General features: G+C 41.9%; 1 protein-coding gene across 2 annotated transcripts in view; it reads right to left on the minus strand.

Annotated features, from left to right (window-relative positions):
* Positions 1–22,152, minus strand: part of NBAS (NBAS subunit of NRZ tethering complex) — a 179,308-nt gene that overhangs the window by 68,198 nt on the left and 88,958 nt on the right. For both annotated transcript variants that reach the window (XM_053381027.1, XM_053381026.1), the window contains exons 31-35: positions 20,710–20,822; positions 16,738–16,851; positions 2,854–2,967; positions 1,997–2,154; positions 151–255 (exon numbers count right to left, since the gene is read on the minus strand). In XM_053381027.1, the coding sequence (XP_053237002.1) occupies positions 151–255; positions 1,997–2,154; positions 2,854–2,967; positions 16,738–16,851; positions 20,710–20,822 (604 nt within the window). The remainder of the gene's footprint in view (positions 1–150; positions 256–1,996; positions 2,155–2,853; positions 2,968–16,737; positions 16,852–20,709; positions 20,823–22,152) is intronic.

Below are 22,152 nucleotides of genomic sequence, written 5' to 3' on the forward strand. Positions count from 1 at the left end.
AGGCCTGATGAAAGGGGAACAGAGAAAAGAAACCAGGAGCTTCTAAGCTCACCTTGTTTCCATCGCTAGACCAGTGATCAGGCTAAAAGATCCAAATGAATTTTAAAAATCCACAGTGCTTTAAAAAACAAACACACACACACAATTTACCTCTACAGAAGACTCTGTTTTCATTCCACTTGGAGGTCTGGAGGTATTTATGTTTTCCCATTTTTCTGGAGGCCGGATCTGGTAGTTGACTGTGTGATAAAGAATCTAAGGAAAAACGAATAACCTATCTGTTAAATTGTTTATTATAATTTATAAGTTATAAAGTGTGGTGAGCCACTTCCATTCTGAAGATTGCTTATTTAAAGCCCAGCCAGCTCTGTCTTATGTGCAGAGGGTGGTGTACCCCAGGGTTTTGTGTGTGTGCATACACAAACACAGTATCAAGTTCCAAACAAAATTTTAAAAAGAGCCAGATTTCTGATCCCGGAGGATCCACAAACCTCATCTACATGTTCATCTAAATCTAAAGAAAGATGTAGCATTGGCTGTCCCTAAATAGATGACAAGTCAGATATCAAACAGCGCTTACAATGATGAATAAATAAATGAAAGAACCTGGCTGGGATGGGTGAAGGTACACTGTTAAACGCATTTTATGTATTTCATGAGAATAGTGGCAAAGTATGACATCGTCATAGAACTAGTAATAATATACCATGAAGGATTATGATGGATGTGATTCTTGATAGCAAGAAACTTGGGGGCCCACCTGGAGGAAACATTTAAATTGGTATCATAACCACTTTATGCAGTCATGGCTTCTTGCAAAGGATCCTGGGAATTGCAGTTTGTGAACCGTGGTGGGAGTTGTTAAAGGTAAAGGTAAAGGTACCCCTGACCATTAGGTCCAGTCGTGACCGACTCTGGGGTTGCGGCGCTCATCTTGTTTTACTGGCCGAGGGAGCCAGCGTACAGCTTCCGGGTCATGTGGCCAGCATGATTAAGCCGCTTCTGGCGAACCAGAGCAGCGCACAGAAACGCCGTTTACCTTCCCGCCGGAGCAGTCCCTATTTATCTACTTGCACTTTGATGTGCTTTCGAACTGCTAGGTTGGCAGGAGCAGGGACCGAGCAACAGGAGCTCACCCTGTCACAGGGATTTGAACCGCCGACCTTCTGATCAGCAAGTCCTAGGCTCTGTGGTTTAACCCACAGCGCCACTCGCGTCCCTTGGTGGGAGTTGTTAGCAGGCCCCTATTCCCCTCACAGAATGGCAGTTCCCATTCCTCTGGGAGAAGAGTGATGTGCTGTTAAACCACTCTGGCAATTGTCTAATCCTGCCAGGATGCCTCCAAGGGTCTAATGATACTTAAGCTGCTCCCCTGACGCTAACCCTTTGGGTCCCAATAAGGAGATTTCTGGTAACAAATCCCGTTGTCCCAGAGAGAAAGAAACGCCTGTGAGGGCATACCTTTCACTGACACCTGACACAACGAGAACCTAGTTACAAGACTTGTTTAATAACAGCTACACTATAAATTAAAATGAGCTTGAAACTCCTGTTTTACATTTTTCAACCGGCGCAGGCTCACTCTGATCAGCGTTGTAACTCAAGGACTTGGGACTCTAGGACTAACAACAATTTTGAGAAAGCTGTGGAAGCCACATGTTGAAAATGGAACTTCATTCAAAAACAAAACCATATACCGTATTTTTCCATCTATAAGACACCCCCTATTTTGTGGGACTCTGATTTAAGAAAATGGGGGGAGATGTATCCATGTATAAGAAGCCCCCAATTTTTTGACATTATTTTTTAGGAAAAAAACCTAGCCTTATACATGAAAAAATACAGTATATATAAAGAACAAGATTTCAACCCAGGTATTTGTTAAAAGCAGTATTTCAGTTCAATAGCAACAAAGCGTAGAAGATATGACTTCAGAACAGATTTATTTTTGTTTCGTTTGCATTTTAAACAAGGCTTTTAGAGAATCTAGACAGACCTCAGTTTGCAGAGCACTGCTCGCTGCCAGAAGCGGTTCAATGGCACTTGGGGGACAATGTGTCAAAGCATAGGCTATGAGCTCCTGTCGGACGGCCATGTCTTGGTAGCCTTCGGCTTGTCCTAACTGGCTGCAAACCTCCCAGCTGTTAGAGTACCCTGATACGGATGAAACAAAACAAAACAATTACAAAACTGAAATTAAGATCAAAGATTGAGAAAACTCAAATTAAGGATTGAGATCACAATCAATCAATCAATAAGAAATTGAAATTACACCAGCATTTCAAATTTGAAGAGTACCACAATTCAGTTTTCAATGGAATGGTTATGAAAGCCTGACCTCATTCCATATCAGATACACTGATTCTGTACCCTGCATATGAATTTTAACAGCTCAGAAACATGATCATGTCTGTACATTAGCTATCAGAGACACCATCCTGCCTTCAATTTATTCTTTCTGTATAGAACCCAACTACATTTCATTACTACACAACTTCCATCACCCTACAGCAGACATCACCATGAAATGCTTCAAAAAATAGAACAAAAAGAGGAACCTCATGATCCAACTTTGAGACTGATGCATTCAAAAAACAGTAATTTGCCAGCTTGCATAAGGATAAAGAGTTTTATTCATCCAATTTATATTCTACAGTAAATGCGCTGAAACAGACTGTTTAAATTAATCGTTTCTCAAGTCCCTTGGATTCAGTGGCTCTACTCTGATAATGACTTCATCAGGCTCCTCTCAAAATATTTGCCATTTCATACAATGTCAGAAAATCCACAAGATAATTTTTTTTTGGGGGGGGGAGGTTGAGGAGGGGGGGAGAAGAGGAAATTCATTCCCACCTGAAGCCATAAGCTCCTGGCAATGCATATTTGCTGCTTTGTAATCCTGAAATTGAAGAGCTTGTTCGACTAACAGAATCAAAACTTGTCCTTTTCTCTCCATCTGGTCATCACCTGCAAAAGTTAGAAGAATTATTGTTGAACGATTAGAAAATTAACATCGGATTAGTAATAATAAATAAGTAACGAAGAATGTGACGGGCGGCCCACACAATTATGTATGAACACAATGCAAAGGATGGCAATAGCAAGGAAGAGGAAGAGGTGCCACAAAGCAAATTGACCAAAATAGTTCATTTTAAAGCTCCAAACCAGAGCCTATTCAGACCCTGAATCTCTCACTACAGTGGTACCTCGGGATGCGAACGGGATCTGTTCTGGAACCCCGTTTGCATCCTGAAGCGAACGCAACCTGCGTCTGCGTGTGCCGCGTTTCGCTGCTTCCGCACATGCGCATGGTGTCATTTTGACCCAAAAATACTTAACTTGAAGCACATTTATCCCAAAAAGGTAGATGCGAGCCTTAGGCCACACTCCAAGACTGCTATATGCAAGTATAGTACATATAGTAAATATAGTACAAAACTTGGGTCTTCAAGCTGTTTTTGGACTACAACTCCCTTCATCCCTAGCTAGCAGGTGCCAGTGGTCAGGGATTATGGAAACTGTAGTCCCAAAACAGCTGGAGACCCAAGTTCGGGAAACTGTTCTAGAAGGTGAGGAACCTGTGGCCTTCCATGTGTTGTTGACTTGAATGCCATCATCCCTGACCAATGGCCATGTTGGCTGGAGCTGACAGTCCTAGGCTGCACACACAGTAGACATTTAAAGCACATTCATCCTACAAATAATCCCAGGAACTGTAGTTTGCCCCTCGCAGTGCTGCGATTCACAGCATCCTGAACAAATCACAGCTCCTGGGATTCTTTGGGGTAGGGGAATGTGCTTTAAATGTGTGGTGTACAACATCTGGTGCACCGCAGGTTCCCCGTTCTAAAATAAGGGATAACTTCAAAATTAGGACTATCTAGCAATCGTGACCTTTAAAACCAATGCAGCTGAGGTGAAATGCCTGTGGCTTCCATGGGGTCCTACACTTTCCCTAATAGATTTAAAACCCAACTGGGAGAAGAGCCTCTCAACCGCCATGAGAGAATGGAAGGAGCTATAGCCCAATGTGAGTGCTTAATGTAAGTTTCTTAAATTGTTCCTCAGGTATCTGCTAAGGCAATAAATAAAGAATGATTTGTTTCTGTTTGAAAGGAACGTGGACGTACTTAGATGTGGGGGAGAAATGACTTTTCCTTAATTGAGCCTGAGCGGTTTGCCGAAGCTAAGTTAGCATGAACAACAACTGTAGCCTCTTTCTTGCTCCACGTATTTTTACAAGAGTTATCAAAAACGCAGGAATTATCCTGTGACAGTCTCCTTTTCCCTGACAGTTTCCTCTCGTTTCTGCTCCGTGGTACCTCACGTTAGACGCTTCAGGTTACAGATGCTTCAGGTTACAGACTCTGCTAACCCAGGAATAGTACCTCAGGTTAAGAACTTTGTTTCAGGATAAGAACAGAAATCGTGTGGCAGCAGCGGCAGGCCCCATTAGCTAAAGTGGTACCTCAGGTTAAGAACAGTTTCAGGTTAAGAACAGACCTCTGAAACGAATTAAGTTCTTAACCCGAGGTACCACTGTATACTAAAAGCATCATGACTGGAGCTCCTGAAACATGCAGTTTGAATTGTTCAATTTAATTTAATGAGCTTTTCCTGCAGGCTTCACAATGGCGTCGCTTGAAGCCATACCCCGCTGAAGATTTTTCAAGTATCTCCCTTTCATTCTTCCAATCAAACCAGCCCTGTGACAGCCTCATGGAATCCTGCATTGGAAAGTGTGCGTATGTACATATCGTTAAGGACTATAAAAGCAAAATTGTTTCCTAATGACAGTTTTATGCTTGAACGCCTGACAGGTACAATTTAAAAAGTCAAACTGCCACTTTAAAAGGACGCAATGAGGCCTTAACAATCTTCTCCCTCCTGAATCGCCTTTGCTGTTTAAACACTGATCAAGTGCTATGTCTTAAGACAGGGAACATCCAGAACCGGGCAGGTGGTCCTGTCTGCTGTTCTGAAGAAGACTGCATGCATCTGCAGGAAGAGTTTAAATAATTTGCAAAGGACGCACAAAGACTCTGCTCATCCTCCCTGGTTTCTCAAATGCTAACATAGGAAGAACACTAAAACAGAAACAGGAGTCTAAGGGCAGAATTCCCCTCTGGACCATATTTCCATGGTAGGTGAGGTGAAAGTGGATGGAGCAATGCATGCAAATTTTACCTTTTCACAGTAGGGTAGTTTGCGCACGCGCACGCGCGCGCACACATACACATACATACAATCTTCCATCCAGGAAAGAAAGAGGCATTATCAGAGTGTGAAGACACGTGACAGCCAGGCAAAAAAACACACACTCAAGGATGGCAAGATGCAGGGCCAGCATGGTCAATGAAGAGGTGTGGCTGCAGACACTTCCAAGGGCCGGATCTCTAAGTTTGGAGGGCCACATTCCCCTCCCCTGGGCCGGCCTGTCCGTCTCTCCTTTATTAGAACTTGAACACTGCAAGACTATGCACTGGGCATCCAGAAAGACATTTTAAGCATTGTTTCCCCTCAAAAAACAACAACATTCCACGTGAAGGGAAATCTGGTACGGCCAACGAATATTAAGAACATCTCCCTTCAAACAAACCATGTGGGTTTTAGTCATTTGCATGAGTAAAACAACAGTGAGTATTTCCTTTGTTGTTTACGTGATGCACCCATATGTTATAGAAAGGTAAAGGTACCCCTGCCCGTACGGGCCAGTCGTGTCTGACTCTAGGGTTGTGCGCCCATCTCACTTAAGAGGCCGGGGGCCAGCGCTGTCCGGAGACACTTCCGGGTCACGTGGCCAGCGTGACGAAGCTGCTCCGGCGAGCCGGCACCAGTGCAGCACACGGAAACGCCGTTTACCTTCCCACTATAAAGCGGTACCTATTTATCTACTTGCACTTGGGGGTGCTTTCGAACTGCTAGGTGGGCAGGAGCTGGGACTGAACGACGGGAGCTCACCCCGCCGTGGGGATTCGAACCGCTGACCATGCGATCAACAAGCCCTAGGCGCTGAGGTTTTACCCACAGCGCCACCTGCGTCCCTAATTAAGTGGGTAGGAGAAAGCATCAGCTAAATCATCTTAGAATACACATTCCTCCTTGTGTGTGAAAGAGGAGGGATGCTTCATAAGATGGTGATTGCCATCTGCAAGTTTATAGTATGTAATTCTATTCAAAACAATACACTTTGAAAAATTGGGTGCCCTGTGAATTTACTGCCTTTACCCCCCCCACACACACACACACTTTTGATCAGTTAATCAATCTAACTGATTAAATGCTGCAGTCTGCTTGGAGCGGTTATGGGATGCGGAACTCTTGTATGGCAGGATTTGCCTGCTGACCCAGAGGAGAGGCTAAGTAACACTGCAGATGATACGAGGGAAGGACTTCATCTCATGTTGAGCCCAGAGCTTGGAAGAGCCATATGAATGCAACTATGAAAAAAGAAAAATTAAAACCCATACTGCTCCATAAGGTAAAGGTAAAGGGACCCCTGACCATTAGGTCCAGTCATGACCGACTCTGGGGTTGCGGCGCTCATCTCGCTTTATTGGCCGAGGGAGCCGGTGTACAGCTTCCGGGTCATGTGGCCAGCATGACTAAGCCGCTTCTGGCAAACCAGAGCAGTGCATGGAAACGTCGTTTACCTTACCTATTTATCTACTTGCACTGCATGCTTTCGAACTGCTAGGTTGGCAGGAGGGGGGACCAAGCAACAGGAGCTCACCCCATCGCAGGGATTCGATCCACCAACCTTCTGATAGGCAAGTCCTAGGCTCTGTGGTTTAACCCACAGCGCCACCCGCGTCCCTCTACCACTCCATAAAGGAGGCTCCAATTGATAAAATTACAACTGTGACCTGTTAAAGAACAACTACCACCATGGATAATAAGAAAAGTTTGTTCTACCACACCTGGCACGTGTGGGTTCACGCGTAATATATACAGTAGTACCTCAGGTTAAGTACTTAATTCGTTCCGGAGGTCCGTACTTAACCTGAAACTGTTCTTAACCTGAAGCACCACTTTAGCTAATGGGGCCTCCAGCTGCTGCCGCGCCACCGTAGCATGATTTCTGTTCTCATCCTGAAGCAAAGTTCTTAACCTGAGGTAATATTTCTGGGTTAGCGGAGTCTGTAACCTGAAGCGTATGTAACCTGAGGTACCACTGTAATCCTAATTACTGTTTGAATAGACCACCCCACACCCCAAACAGCTGAGAATGGATATTTATAACAGTCTTGCTTCCCACTGGTTCAAGTGAAGGACATTCTTAACTGATGATATCTGGGAAAGAGTGGAAAACATCCCTGGGACAGGATTTCTGCTAAGCTACTACCACCTGCAGAGTTCATATACCAAATGCCGAATCTGCAAGCCAGTGCAACAGGGCCTTAGGTCCGAACAAATTTCTATGTAGCAGCATGATTGATTTGCTCGGCTGAGGGACAGCTCTTGTTGGCAGTAAAAGCTCGCTGCCCTGCATTACGCATGGGCTGCAATGCCCCTCAGTGGGAACAACCTTTGCACATCTGAAATTACTTCAGGTGGAAACACTCGCTCTGAGCTAGGCCATTCTAAAGGAATTCGAGATTGACCTGTCTAGAATATTTTATTGGAGAAGTGTAGAGCTGATGCCTTTGGTGATTTTTAAAATATGAGTCTACCAACTGCTCAGCACCAGAACCAGTGGAGAACAGTGGGAGGTTCCTGCAGTCATGTTCCCCATACTAACCACCGAAATTGTTGCAAGAAAAATCACTTTCCACACAACGGAAGTGCTCAGAAGAGGGGTGAAACCTGGGTATACAATCCTTGTACCAAAACCAAAACCCAATCATCATCTATAAAGACTTTGGAGGGAACAGATATCTGCTGGTAATAAAGGTTGCATCTTTACTTATTGCTCAGAATGTAACAATTTCTCTTCAGATTCGGGGGCAGAAAACCTCTTTTAATCACCAACGCCAGAGCTGGCATTAGCTTGCTAAACTAATTTCATTCCCATGAATGTCACTGTCATTTTGAAGCAAAAATTAATTAGAAAAGATTTCTGAAATTAATGACTCAAATAGCAATTCCTGCAGCTTGTGGCAGCCCTGAATAACATTTGTGCCAGGTCTTTTTAACGTTATGAGGCAATAAACAAACAGTAATTAAGAATCACTGCTGAAGATTGCTTTGTCAAAAGATAAGTGGTCCTAGATTCCTTGCACCTTTGAAATTGCCCTCCAAATGCATATATGTTACAGAATTCATCCGTTTAAAGTAGATGTTTGAGGAAAATATAGGCCCCGGGAGCAGAAGGCCTCTTATGGGGGAGACTGGTATCCAGCAGAAGCTCTCAATGGATTATGCTCCTCGTGCTGTTCCAGAGGGTCCTCCAAACCACTGGAGCAGATTTTCAAGGAGCAAAGAAACTGGTGCTAAATGCTGTTTCTGTTCTGTGACACAGGAATGCCTTTAGCAGAACTCTGCTTATGGGATGCTCCCACCAGATAACCTTTAACAAAGATCTAAGCCAGTGTTTTGAAAACTTGGTTCTCCAGCTGTTTTGGGACTCCAATTCCCCATATCCCTGACTACTGGTTCTGATATCTAGGGATGACGGGAGCTGTAGTCCAAAAACAGCTGGAGATAGAGTGGCACAGAAGCTTTCTGCCTTTTGCAATACTCAAAAATAAGGATGATGAACAATATTGCTCAACCAGCTCCAAGAAAAGATCTTGGGGGTGGTTTTAGAAGGCCTCAGTTGGCGGACAGAGATGGGAAGGTAGTCACAAAGATCTCAGATATGATGCCTGAAATTCCTGGAGGGCAAGGAATGCTAAAGGGGTTCTTGCCAGAAGATCATCAGGATTCCTGATGTTTATGCTTAATGTTATGGGACATAGCAATGGCGCAAGGGACTGGCAGGACATTGGTGTGTGTGAACTAGGGGAAGGGGGACTGATCTGGGAGAAGGGGGCGGTGGTCTGTGGGGACCTGTACCCACCAGGAGACAAACATCAGGGGCAGGGGAAACTTCAGAGATGGAGGAAGAGGAGGAAGAGGCAGGGTAGGTAAATGCACCACTGTCTCCCGGAACCAGGAGAGAACTGAAATGGGAAACGCAGAGGCAGCTTGCATGCAGGCATAGTCTCCGGCTACGTGAGTACAGCCTGTTTGGAGAAGGTACATAAACTGGTGGAGGGGTAGGGTTCCTCAGTTGCAGCAACTGCTCTATAGACGGCGGACCTAGGAATAGCTGCCTAAACACTAGATTGGTGTGCGTAGGTCTCCATAGCTGTAGAAGCAAGTGCGTTCTTTGACAACAAAAGTGTTAATTCTGCTGTGTGCTTTCCTTTGGGCTGGGAAGCATCCTGCCATCTGATTTAGTGCCACAGCCAGATTTCCAATGGAGCAATTTTCATTAAGACTACAGAAGAAGAAACTCCTTCCTTCCCACTTTCTAAAATTCCAATAATTATCTTCTTTAAAAAATAATAATGATAATTAAATGTTACGTGAAGAGACACACTTAACATTATGCTCTGTTTGGATATCCAGTAATGCTTGGAATCGGGGAGGGTTGCATGGGATTACTTGCCCCCACCTATCAAATGTGGGATTCTTCCCCACCTATCTTCAGTGTTACAGGTGAGATAGCAGACCTAGAAACACACACTTGTATATACTGTATGGTATGTGGGTCTTGCTGTCTCTGCTGAATTTCAGTATTCTGGATCTGCCAGTAGTTATCATGGTCCCTATGTGTTAGTTGTTCCACTTTATATAGATGTTTCAGAGGGTATATTGCCTATTATCTGTGCCACTCTAAAAACTGTATTTTATACTGTATTTTTTTGCATTTTACTTTTATTTGTGATATTTTTTAGGATGTTGCAAACCATATAGAGGTACAGTTGTACCTTGGATCCCGAACGCCTTCCTACTCAGACGGTTTGGTTCCCGGACCCCGCAAACCTGGAAGTGACTGTTCCGGTTTGCAAACATTTTTTGGAACCCAAATGTCCGACGGGGCTTCCACGACTTCCGATTGGCTGCAGGAGCTTAGGTTTACTTTAACCAGAGTTTGCTTCAGAAAACCCAAAGCAGTGTCCCAACTCCTTGAACATCCAACTTACTAGCAACAATCACACACAATGCCAGAAATGAGGTAAGGTCAGGAAACCTTGGTTTTAAGTATACCCAAGCCATGCTGTAATAGCTCCCTTTTGCTACTCTTATTCTTATAGCAGAGAACACTACAGGTTATATGGAACGCTCTTGGTTATATGGAACAGCACCTTCCGCCCTCATATAATAAAGAACAAATAAGTGTAATCTTGATTTTTACATTTTAATTTATGGCCATGGTTTATAGGCGCCATTAAGTTTTACTGAAGGCAACATTCACATAATATAGTAAAAGCTTTGTCAGCGTTTCCATTAGAGGCCATGCACTGCAAGAGTTTATTAACCAATTTAGGGAGTTGCACTCTTGAAAGCTGAATATGGATGCTTTATATCCACCATAAGAGTATTAGAGGAAGAACAGTGCTAGTTGTATTGGTATGAAAAAGGAGGAGGAAAACCTTCTAGCATCAGCTTTAGTATTTCAGGCTATTTCTTAGGAATTTTAAAATTACCGTTTTCTGTGTATAAGACTATATTTTTTTCCTAAATTTTTGAAGTTTAAAATAAGGGGTCGCCTTATACACAGATAGTGCATAGTGCATTTTCTTAATTTTGGGTTAAAAAATAGGGGTCGTCATACACAGAAAAATATGGTAATCTGCTTCTTTTAAAATTAAGCTAAACCACTGTAAATCTCAAATGTTCTATGCTGTTAGAAACACAGTGCACGTCATATATATATATATATATATATATATATATATATATATATATATGCACATGCGCTTATCCTTAGGAGTGCTTCGGATGCAACAACATTGGAGGCAAATACTGCTTTACTGGACGAAGTTCTTTGAAAATAAAATTCTTCAAGTTTGTCTGATAACCAGTTTCCGACAGCAATTGTCTGAAATCACACTGTGACAATCGCTGCTGCCACTCTTGCGATTTGTTAACACATTCTGCAGCAATTTGGCATTTTTCTTTAAGCCAAAGTACAGGAGTCAAAAAGATGAGGTTCACATTTCAGCTGTAAGCCTTTACAAGCTGTTATTCTAAAGACCCAAGACCATCGTTCATGCTTGGATACCACAATCTGGCCGTACTGGCAATCCTGTCTTCCCTAAATCTTCTGCTGATTTTCCCGCCTGGGGAAAGGAAAAAGTGGTTAAAGTGAATTTGCTAGGCTCCCCTTTGGGTGGGTGGGTGGGGGGGGAGAACACAATCAGAAGAGCTGGTTTTGATCTATAAAACCCTTACAGTGCAATTTTATATATGTCCAGTGAGAAGTAAGTCCCATCAAGCTTAATAGAACTTTTACATAGGTGTGTGTATAGGACTGCAGCCTGAAAGATTTGAGGTGGCCATTGTACCTAGCTATCAAGTGCCCCATCCGAACATGTGTAGGCCACTGAGAAAGGAATTCCTCGCAATGAATTAGGAGAGCCAAGGTTCAAACACCTGGAGGAGGCAGGTCTGTTTGCAGTTATACTTGCTGTGGTGGTCACATCCATATTCTATCTCTACAACGTGGTCGATGTGGGATTGCTCATGGAAAGCACTCAGAAGCTTTAAGGTAAAGGTAAAGAGATCCCTGACCATTAGGTCCAGTCGTGGCCGACTCTGGTGTTGCGGCGCTCATCTCGCTTTATTGGCCGTGGGAGCCGGCATACAGCTTCCGGGTCATGTGGCCAGCATGACTAAGCTGCTTCTAGTGAACCAGAGCAGCACACAGAAATGCCATTTACCTTCCCGCTGGAGCGGTACCTATTTATCTACTTGCACTTTGACGTGCTTTCGAACTGCTAGGCTGGCAGGGGCTGGGACTGAGCAATGGGAGCTCACCCCGTCGTGGGAATTCGAACCGCCGACTTTCTGATCGGCAAGTCCTAGGCTCTGTGGTTTAACCCACAGGGCAGCTTTCCGAAGCATATTGCTCCAGCAGGCTGCAGAGCTTCCAGACAGGAGCAATTTGCATGTATTAACCCATGAATTGGGATGCGGGTGGCGCTGTGGGTTAAACCACAGAGACTAGGACTTGCCAATCAGAAGGTTGGCAGTTCATCTCTATTTTTCGTTGTATTTTTCTTTTTTCCATGTAGTGTACGTGCATAAATTGTAACATGGTAAACTGTTCTGTAAAGATGTGTTGAATGTTTAATAAAGATTTAAAAAATAATAATAAATGAATGGCTTGGAACCAGGACCAACTATTCCCCCCTTAGAGTCTGGTTTCGCCATTAATCATTGGAGGCTTTGAACATCGTCTCTTTGCCTTCATAGGAAACAAGACCTCCGAAGGTGTCAACTCCCTCATTTGGAAAGCCTGGTCTAGTTCACCCAGTTGGCTCCCTCTTTGACAGTGTTTGAAATTCCCCTTGCTCTAGGCACATTTTGGGACAGGGAATTTCCTTAGCGTGAGCAGTTTCTAAGCTCTGGGCGCAATACTGCGCCTAAGATTTCAGATTACAACTGCAAAGTGGAAGGAAAAGAGGACCTTTTTCTGCCTCCCCACTTCCAGCTACTCTCCGAAGACTGGAGAAGAAACCCCCTTAAGAATATTAGGGGGCTGGGCAGGGGAAGGACTAGACCAGGCATAGGCAAACTCCATCCCTCCAGATGTTTGGGACTACAATTCCCATCATCCCTGACCCTGGTCCTGTTAGCTAGGGGTGATGGGAATTGTAGTCCCAAACATCTGGAGGGCCGGAGTTTGCCTATGCCTGGACTAGACTATGTGAAAAACCAACATAAGATTTTAGCTGCAGTTCGTTCACTTTTGGTTTTGTATTCTTGTTGTAAAAAAGGCGAGTCTAGACATTCTGTTGTTGCACCTGCAACCTAGGTTTAAGGTGCCATTTAGCTCCTGGCTTTCATATCTCAATTTCTAACACTGCTTTTTGAGTAACTAGTTGTTACAATCGTTCTCCTGCTGCTGCGGTTTGTTTTGCTGTTTCTCTCATTTCTTTTAGCTATCTGTAATTAATTACATTTCACTATCCCAAATTTATTGTGCATTGGGGGCAGGGGATGTTGTAAGCTGCCTTGCTGTTAAACTGCAGGGGATAATATTTCCAAAAAAGAGAGAGAAAGAAATCATAAATGTGTTTTGGAAATACTGTTAAGACTTTTTTCTCTCTCTCTCTCTGAAAGACTGGGGAATGGTGGTGGTAGAGACCCACCCAGCAAGTGGTGGCCCTTGGCCAAGTAGCCATCTTGTGTGTTTCTCTCTCTCTCTCTCTCTCTCTCTCTCTCTCTCTCTCTCTCTCTCTCTCTCACACACACACACACACACAAACACACACACACACACCATTGTAAACCAGAGGGGAGAGAGAAAAGGTGTAAGGAGTGGTTGCTGTAGCTTTGTGACTAACTAGCTGGGCAGGGCTGCACGTTCCTTCCTCAAAGTAGACCTCCAGCAGCAATAAAAGAGGGTTCAAGATGTTTTCCTCTTTGATGGTTTAAGAGGATATATTTATGCTGCTTTTATATAAAAACGCTATTATTACTTCAGGAGGAAGGCAGTCTATAATTAAAATAAATGTTCTAACAAGCCACCAAGAACAGAATGCAAGGAACACCTAGGTTTTCCTGAGTAGTTGCAAGCTGCTGTAGACTTTAATGTGAAGGGCAAGAACATATCCAGCATAGCATAATTTAAAGAGAAGAAGCCTAATTAAAGTCTTTGATAGTTATCTAAAGTTTGCAGTGTGCTTCAAACTAACGATCTATTACACTCTCAAGTATCCTGTGTGGGAGGTAGGAAGGTATACAAAATAGCTGGATAAGAAATTACACAGAGTTATAGCTGCCCCTCAGGGAGATGCAGTCTTCTAAATGAATTTGTGTAACAAAGAAATACAGGGATTCAAAGAATCTGAGAACTGAGGCCCATTGTGGTGCATTTTTTACTCATGTCAAAAGTGAACAGATTCAGACGCTGCTGTGATAAACATTAATGACAAAAAATGGGATTATTCCTACTTATATTATGAAATCAGCAGGACTGATGAACAATGACTCCATGAGGATATGTTTAAAGGCAAAAACACTGCCTACTATAACCAAAATAAAGTCACTAAGTGATTTCCCCCCCCCTTTTTTTTAGATACAGAATTCAACCAGGATTATTATTATTCAACTCATTCAAGTGAACCCATGGCTTAAGCTTACTCCAAATGATATTTTAAAAAAACTAAACCACCCCCTGGCATCCTTAAATGCAGCTCACAGATACCTGAGGTAAAAGTCACATTTTCACTGAGGTTTTTGAAAAGGAAATAAACAGTAAGCGTGTCTCCTGGTCACTAGGGTCAGGGCAATATCTGGTTTTCAACACTGTGATATATCACCAGCTAAACATCGTGCTATATCACAATGTCTGAAATATGGATGGAGCTATGTAGAGGCACTGGTGGGATTCACGGTTTTTCCTTCATCGTGATTTTTGCATGCACACACAGACAAGACATCCTGATTCACAATATATTGCCAGGTTCAAAATTATGAAACCGATATCGCAATATGGACTTCAAACGATGCATACCACCCAGCCACCCTGAGCACTGAGACTTACTCCCAATCAACACCCTGTGTTGAATTTACTCACATGACCAAGGCAGCACAGGGGCACACTGACAACCACTGGATTTAGAGACCTGATTTCCCAGGGCTGCAAAAGCAGAGGATGCTCCCCACTTCAGTAAACTGCCCTTTGACTCATGAAGGGTTGTAAGGATTGGCAAAGGAGATGTGCTGAAGTGTATTGGCAATCACACAGTCCAGTTTTCCTTGACCTGGTGCCCTCCAGATGTTTTGGACTACAACTCCCATAAGCCGCAACCAGCATGGCCAATGATGAGAAATAGCTGAAGCTGCAGTTCAGAACAGCTGGAGGTTAGGGAAGACAGCTAAAGGCTAACGGTCTGATTTGAACACTACCACCACCAACAACCGCATGGATTCTCTGGGTTACCTGTTTTAAGCAGCTGGAGTCATGCTGGCCATATGACCTGGAAAACTGTCTGTGGACAAACACCGGTTCCCTTGGCCTGAAAGTGAGATGAGCGCCGCAACCCCAGAGTCGCATTTGACTGGACTTAACCGTCCAGGGGTCCTTTACCTTTACCTTTACAGTGGTACCTCTGGTTACATACTTAATTCATTCTGGAGGTCCATTCTTAACCTGAAACTGTTCTTAACCTGAGGTACCACTTTAGCTAATGGGGCCTCCCGCTGCTGCTGCGCCACCGGCACACGATTTCTGTTCTCATCCTGGGACAAAGTTCTTAACCCGAGGCACTACTTCCAGGGTAGCGGAGCCTGTAACCCAAAGTGTTTGTAACCCGAGGTGTTTGTATCCCAAGGTACCACTGTAATCACTGCAGAGATTTGTGCCATTTACTAGTCCAAGACAACAAACACAGTGTGTACAGGAACTTGTGTTTTGCTTAAATAACTTGGCAAGGCTCTGTGTACGGTGATAGCAGGGTATCAACAACATTATTACATAATAAAATAACGGCTTGGCTCTGGAGTTAAGCTGGCCCAAGCTGATTTCCCTGCTCTTTATCTTCACAGCAGCCGTCCCCCTTCTCTCCTGAGCTTCACAAGCTGCAGTCTACCCACTTCAAAACATGGCCCCAAACCTCAGAGGAACATTTTTAGGGGACTAGAAAGCTGCCATGGGAAGGAATGTATGGGACTGCTTGCTTCTGCCAGCCCTAATGCACACACTTAACTCTGGATCTGACCCATGTCATTTTTCAATTTGTATTTGATATGATGATGTGAAAGAACGGGGAAGCGGAAGATATAGTCAAATCAGCTTCATCCGATTTCTCCAAGTGAAAGTTTGATCAAATATTTACCTTTGCTAGCCAACAAAACAAAACAAAAATGTAATTTGATTTGATCCAGCATCAGAACCTTTGCACAGTGAAGTTGTGGGCAGGATTTGAAATATAAGCAGTGAATTACTGAAAGAACTAATGAGAGTGAAGTTTACATAATAAAAACAGATGTATTGCAAAACAGCTAAAAAAGAAACATCAAGAAAGGAGCAGTGGAAATTCAAGAAGAAATAATAATAAAATACTATTATGTTTGGGAAAAACTGTATATGATGATAAATGTCTTGGATTTTTTTTGAGATTTAACAACAATGATACATATATTTAAAAAGAAACTTTACATAGTATAGCATCAGTTCACTAATACGATGCAACAGGATCAAAGAAGGACTGCAAGTAAAACCTATCTTTTTTATAGGATATAGAATACATTTTCTTTGCACAGAAAGGATATCTGTTTTTCATATTTGACACGGGTTAAAGTGGGATTTAATTCTAACATCTGACTAGGTGGTAACTGTACTCTCGCTGGTATGTATTCTACTTGTGATAGAAGGGCTGTGTGTGAAATCCCAAATTATATCTAAATTGAAATCAATCAATCTGTATTTATCTAGAAAGGAAGGTTGCAATGATGCAATATATGAAGCTTCACTGAAGACAGGATCTTTGAGTAAAGTCCTTGAAGAAATCCCCCATAAAGCTGGACACCTTCAACATAAAACATGGGTAAATTTCATTACAGCTTTTATTTTACCTGCAACCTTCAGCAAATTTGCAAGTCCCAGGAGCTTGGCAGATTGCTTGTAGCTTGTTGGCAGCTGCAGGAGACATTCCTTGATAAGGCTGAGTCGATCAGAGCACAGGCGCACTGGTAAGAAAATACATTATATTAAGTGGCAATGTCACAAAAGACAGTGCATTTTTTTTATGAAGGCAGGAAAAAGTTAAGTGCACACGCAAGCTACATACACAGATATTACGAACTTCACGGAAGGGCCGATATCTGGGTTTAAAAGTCACTGCAACTGGGGCAGGAGGGAGAGAAGTTTTAAACAATATCTCTAGTGCTTATGTTTCTTCAATCAATGGACTGACAATATGAAAACACTTGCAACTCATGAACGGACAGCTTACAGACATAGGCTTTATTTGGATAAATATGACAACATTTGGAATGTTTATAAAGAATGTAGTAGGCTATTAATAGCACCTTTAATAAAAACATTTTTTTAAAAAACCCATGTATTAGGATAATAACATCATATATATTTATATAATAATGTATGGGAGTATATTACACTGCTTTTTTGTATACTGTTTCTTTCACTTTTATTCTTTTTTCTTTTCTTTTTTCCTTTGTTACACTTTATTTTATAATAGAAATTCTTTGAATAAAATATTAATACATTTTGAAAGTGCTTTGTTTCTTATGCTGCAGATATGCCCCAAGAAATATTTTAGCGGGGAAATCTCCATTTATTTAGTTTTCATTAAGGGTGTGTGTGTGTGTGTGTGTGTTACAAAGCAAACAGAGAATCTCCATTTAGAGAGAGGACATCATCACTCATGTGCAAAGGTTGGTCATTTAACAAGATGGAGAACATTCAAACCTGTGCATGCCTCCCCTCTGGGGTGGTACAGCCCAGACACAGGTCTACCACCCCACTGAGAAAGAGGCCTCTGCTTCTGGGAAGGAAAAGCTGGTTCCTTTACCTCCCCTTAGTTCAGATGACTAGAAATTCAAATGCAAGAAGCAGCACAAATTATTTTGTGCACTCTATGAAGAACAACTCATGCTTAAAAGTGGCTTTCCAAGTTAAGAAAGTTTTAGCTTAAAGCATTAGGGACCTGCAGGCAGCTTTTTCGCCCATTTTAACTTCTGCGTGGTAGTCTTTAAAGTGTCCAAAACATAATGGATGCAATTATTTGAGAATCAGACCCTGTCCCCTTTGCGGGACCCACTTCAGCCGCCATTATATAGTCATGTGTTTGTGTGCACATTCATGACATAAAAGGTACTTTTTCTGAAATAAATTGCAGCATTAGTCGTTTTCAGGTGACAGAAGGATCACAAAGTAACTTGACAGTGCACTTTAATCTCTCAAGGGGGGAAAAAAATAGATCGCAAAAAGCAGTACCAGCACTGAAGTATTCACAGTTGACTGGCATGGTGTGGCAAAGGCAAAATGGCAGGTTGCAGGGAATGAACTATGAAGCAGGAAAATCTAAGCTTCAAAATGGCAAAGTGGAACCAACCCTGATACATCCACAAGCAAGCATTTAGGATAGCAGTTGTCTGTAATCCATGGACAACATCCAAAATGTAATTTGGCTAATGGAAGAGGCTTGAGTTAGTTTGAAAGTTCACAGTTTTCGGATCTTATTTTTTATATATACGTCACAGAATTACCACATGCCCATTAATTGAAGATTTGCTGGTATTGTCTTTCAGAGAAAGAATTTCTCAGTCCTGCTTATGAGCTTTGTCCCTGCTAACCTCATGATTTAACTGTAGCTCATGCCACTGAATGGCAAACACACAGAAATACTGGAGCTTTTCGGCTGAGGTAAAACCCCAGCAATGAGAACCAAACAAGAAACTAATAAGCCATCAACATCATTTGTATGCCACTTTCCCACAAAATTGTGCCCAAAGTGGCTCACAACATCTCATGTGATTAATTAAGTAAAACGGTTTTTTAAAAATGCATATTAGAAACAATTAGAATAATATAAATCAATTAAAAGATTTAAATAATAATCCATACACATTTTATCTGAATGCATAATTCAATTCCACACTGTCCCTGGCTGCCCTCAGTGCTCAAGAAGCTGTATATGAGACAGGGTTGCTGTGTTCTGGCGAAATAACCCAGTACCAATGGTTTGGAAATAGCACAAACTTGCAGTGCGTCATCTTCTATATATTTGATTAGGGTTAAGGCTTTTCTATGAAGAATTAATCAGAACTGTGCAAGGACCACGTGCCTCAGGGAGAATCCAGGTTTCAAATGAAAGACCTGATCCATGAAGGCTTTTACTAAAGTGTCTTGCTGAAGGGCATCAGATCAGGGGTAAAGCTATTACAGTGGTACCTCAGGTTAAGTACTTAATTCATTCCTGAGGTCCGTTCTTAACCTGAAACTGTTCTTAACCTGAAGCACCACTTTAGCTAATGGGGCCTCCTGCTGCCGCTGGAGCACGATTTCTGTTCTCATCCTGAAGCAAAGTTCTTAACCTGAAGCACTATTTCTGGGTTAGCGGAGGCTGTAACCTGAAGCGTATGTAAGCTGAGATACCACTGTACACATAATAGCTGTCAAATTGAGCTTATTAACTCACTGGGTGGTTTTGCCTAGTTTTACTTATTTACTAAGGTTTACTTAGAGTAGCCCCACTGAAATTAATGCACATAACTTAGTCATGTTCATTAACTTCAATGGGTCTACTTTGTGTAAAACTTAGCTGGAGACCAACCATTGTGTACTATTTCTTATTCAAGCCCGTTTAACATGTTTGCTTCCAGCGGGCAGAATTAAATATCTAAAAACAGGTTGACTTGATTGAAACAAATAGGTGCACATTCAAAACCGAATAAGATAAAACTTTTAAGAAACACCAGACACAAAATTCAGCACTCGATGCTAGTCCTTTACTTGCATATTCTGAACATGGTTTGAACTTTTAAAGGGTAGACGTAAAATACCACAAAAGCTTTATGTCATACATAACTGTGTTGTTTTTTTAAAAAATAAAATAAAATAATGTGTGGACTATTCATCCAGTTTCTAGCAGTACAAATCCATTAACACAACAGTGAAGACAGGAAGGTCACAGGAGTTGAATGCAGGATAGCACCTGTAAAATATGTCAGTTGTCATAAGGCTGTTATGATTTATAAAATAAAAATAGAGTTTTATTGGGCACTAAAGCATGGGAATAAAAGAGATCAATAAAAGCCCAAGTTCTGGAGGCACCTTCAAACAGCAGTAAAAGCCTCCTTTCAAACATAACTAAATTGTTACTGCAAAGCTGTGATGTGCAATGGACGTCTTATGGGTTATGATAACTATTTTGAGTTAATCTTCTTGGCACATGTGCTTTGACAAAATAATAAAATAGAAAGGCCCATTTGTCCACTCCCTAGGCCTAGACTCAGGATGAAGATCAATAAACCTCCCAACCGGGCTATTGCCAGAATGACCAAGCATTTCAAAGCACTGTTGCAGAGATTACTAGTAAAGAGATTATGTTAATCATAATAGCACAACAGCAGCACAAGCAGGGGATGAGTGAAGAAACTATATATTAAGTGCGTATGTGTGTATTTAAAAGGGAAGTAATTGTGGGTGCAAGCCAACCAAAATGATTTAAACAGGAAAAATTGGTGCATAACGCTTTAGTAAAATCCAATGAGAGGTTTCTCTTGAACTGGATTATACCTGATGCAAGCAATTTATTAAAAAAATGCTGTCAGGAAAATTGATGATACAAGATGATGTATATGTAGAGCTTTTTATAAGCCAGAACTTTCCGGAACTCAGTTCCGGCACCTCTCAGGTAGGTGCCATTGCCATTTTAAGAGAACAAAAGAGGTGTTCATGGTGAGTTCTGGCACCTCTTTTTCTAGAAAAATAGAACTGTGTATATGGTACATATAAATGTGAAGATTTGAAACTATATAACTAGCATTCAAGACATTTCAACAAACCCTATCACACCCTACCTTGTAATGGCAAGATTTTCACACCAAATTCTTCAAGGTAGCTAAGAGCACGGATAAGATCCAACTCCTCTTGGACAACAGGTGGGCAGTCTGTAATAAGCTGTAAGCAGGATCTTAGAAGAAGAAGAAAAAATGTTTAAGGATTTCAAACAGCTTTCCTAATTAGTCAAAAAGAAGCATCTTCATTATATGAGGCCACTGTGATAAACATGCAACACTAAACTATGCTTGTAGCTATGCACAGAAACCTCAAGAGCATGCACTGGTGAGGCATTACAATGGGTCCAAAGTGATGGGTCTCCTATAAAGGCTTAAAAATTTGCCACTTGATATAATATTATCCTCTTTATAACCCCGTATTTCTTTGCGGATGCATTTTTTTATTGTAAATAATATCAATTTATCAGTGGTCAAAGCTAAGCACTTTACTAAGAGTTTACATGCCAAAAGAAAGAAGCTTTGTAGTTAGCAAGCAATCACTCTGTACATGAATGAAGTAGGAGGAAAAATAAAATTCATTTGGTGTAGGTTCATAATTTCCCCCCCTCCAAGTGAAACTCTAGTGGAATTGCATGACTGCACCGTTCAGCAAATGTAACTCTTCTGCTATAAAGGCAAGAAACATACTAATATTAAGAAAGTGAAGGCTGCTATTAACAGTTGAACACCTAAATTATTCAATTAAAATTTTTTAGGTGCTTTAGATTATCTTTCTGGGGTTGATGTGGGAATGTGCTAACTTTTAAAATGTTAAAAATTAATCCTTAAATTTTCTACTCCCAGATTTGATTTGATTTTTAAATACGCCTTGTAATTGTGTGCCGATCTTATCAATGAGAAGAAACCATGCTGAAATGATTTCCACTTAAATGAAAGCATCACTAGAAAATTGTTAATGATAGAGAATGAAGGAGAGCTTTCATCTCAGCTAAGGTGGTAACCGTCCCCCTAACAACAAAAAACATCAACAGTGAATAACAATTATTTCAATTATAGCAGCTTTCTCATAGAATCTATGATAGACAGTGAAGGCACATCTTGCTCCAGGAGGTACAATTGAAACCTCTGCTAAAACAAAACGGGGGGATGGGACTTCATTTTAGCCAAGAAAGGTTTGCACAGACACTCCAAACAGGATTCAATACGCTGCCCATCAGCTGTTCAATTGTGCTTTCATGCATCCACATCTCAGCCAATTGCACACCTCAAAGGTGGGTATGATTTTGAGGGGAAAGTCTGTTGAGTAAAACGAGGAGGCCTGGCAGACAAAATCTGGCACACAAGCCAAAGGTTCCCGCTGCCTCCTTCAACAAAACAACCTTGGAAGTAGTTACAGAATCCGTTCCGGAAGTCCATTCGACTTCCAAAACGTTCAGAAACCAAAGTGTGGCTTCTGATTGCCTGCAGGGAGCTCCTGCAGCCAATCAGAAGGCGCGGAAGCCC

The sequence above is a fragment of the Podarcis raffonei genome, chromosome 3, assembly GCF_027172205.1.
Source record: "Podarcis raffonei isolate rPodRaf1 chromosome 3, rPodRaf1.pri, whole genome shotgun sequence".
NCBI classification, from domain to species: Eukaryota; Metazoa; Chordata; class Lepidosauria; order Squamata; family Lacertidae; genus Podarcis; species Podarcis raffonei.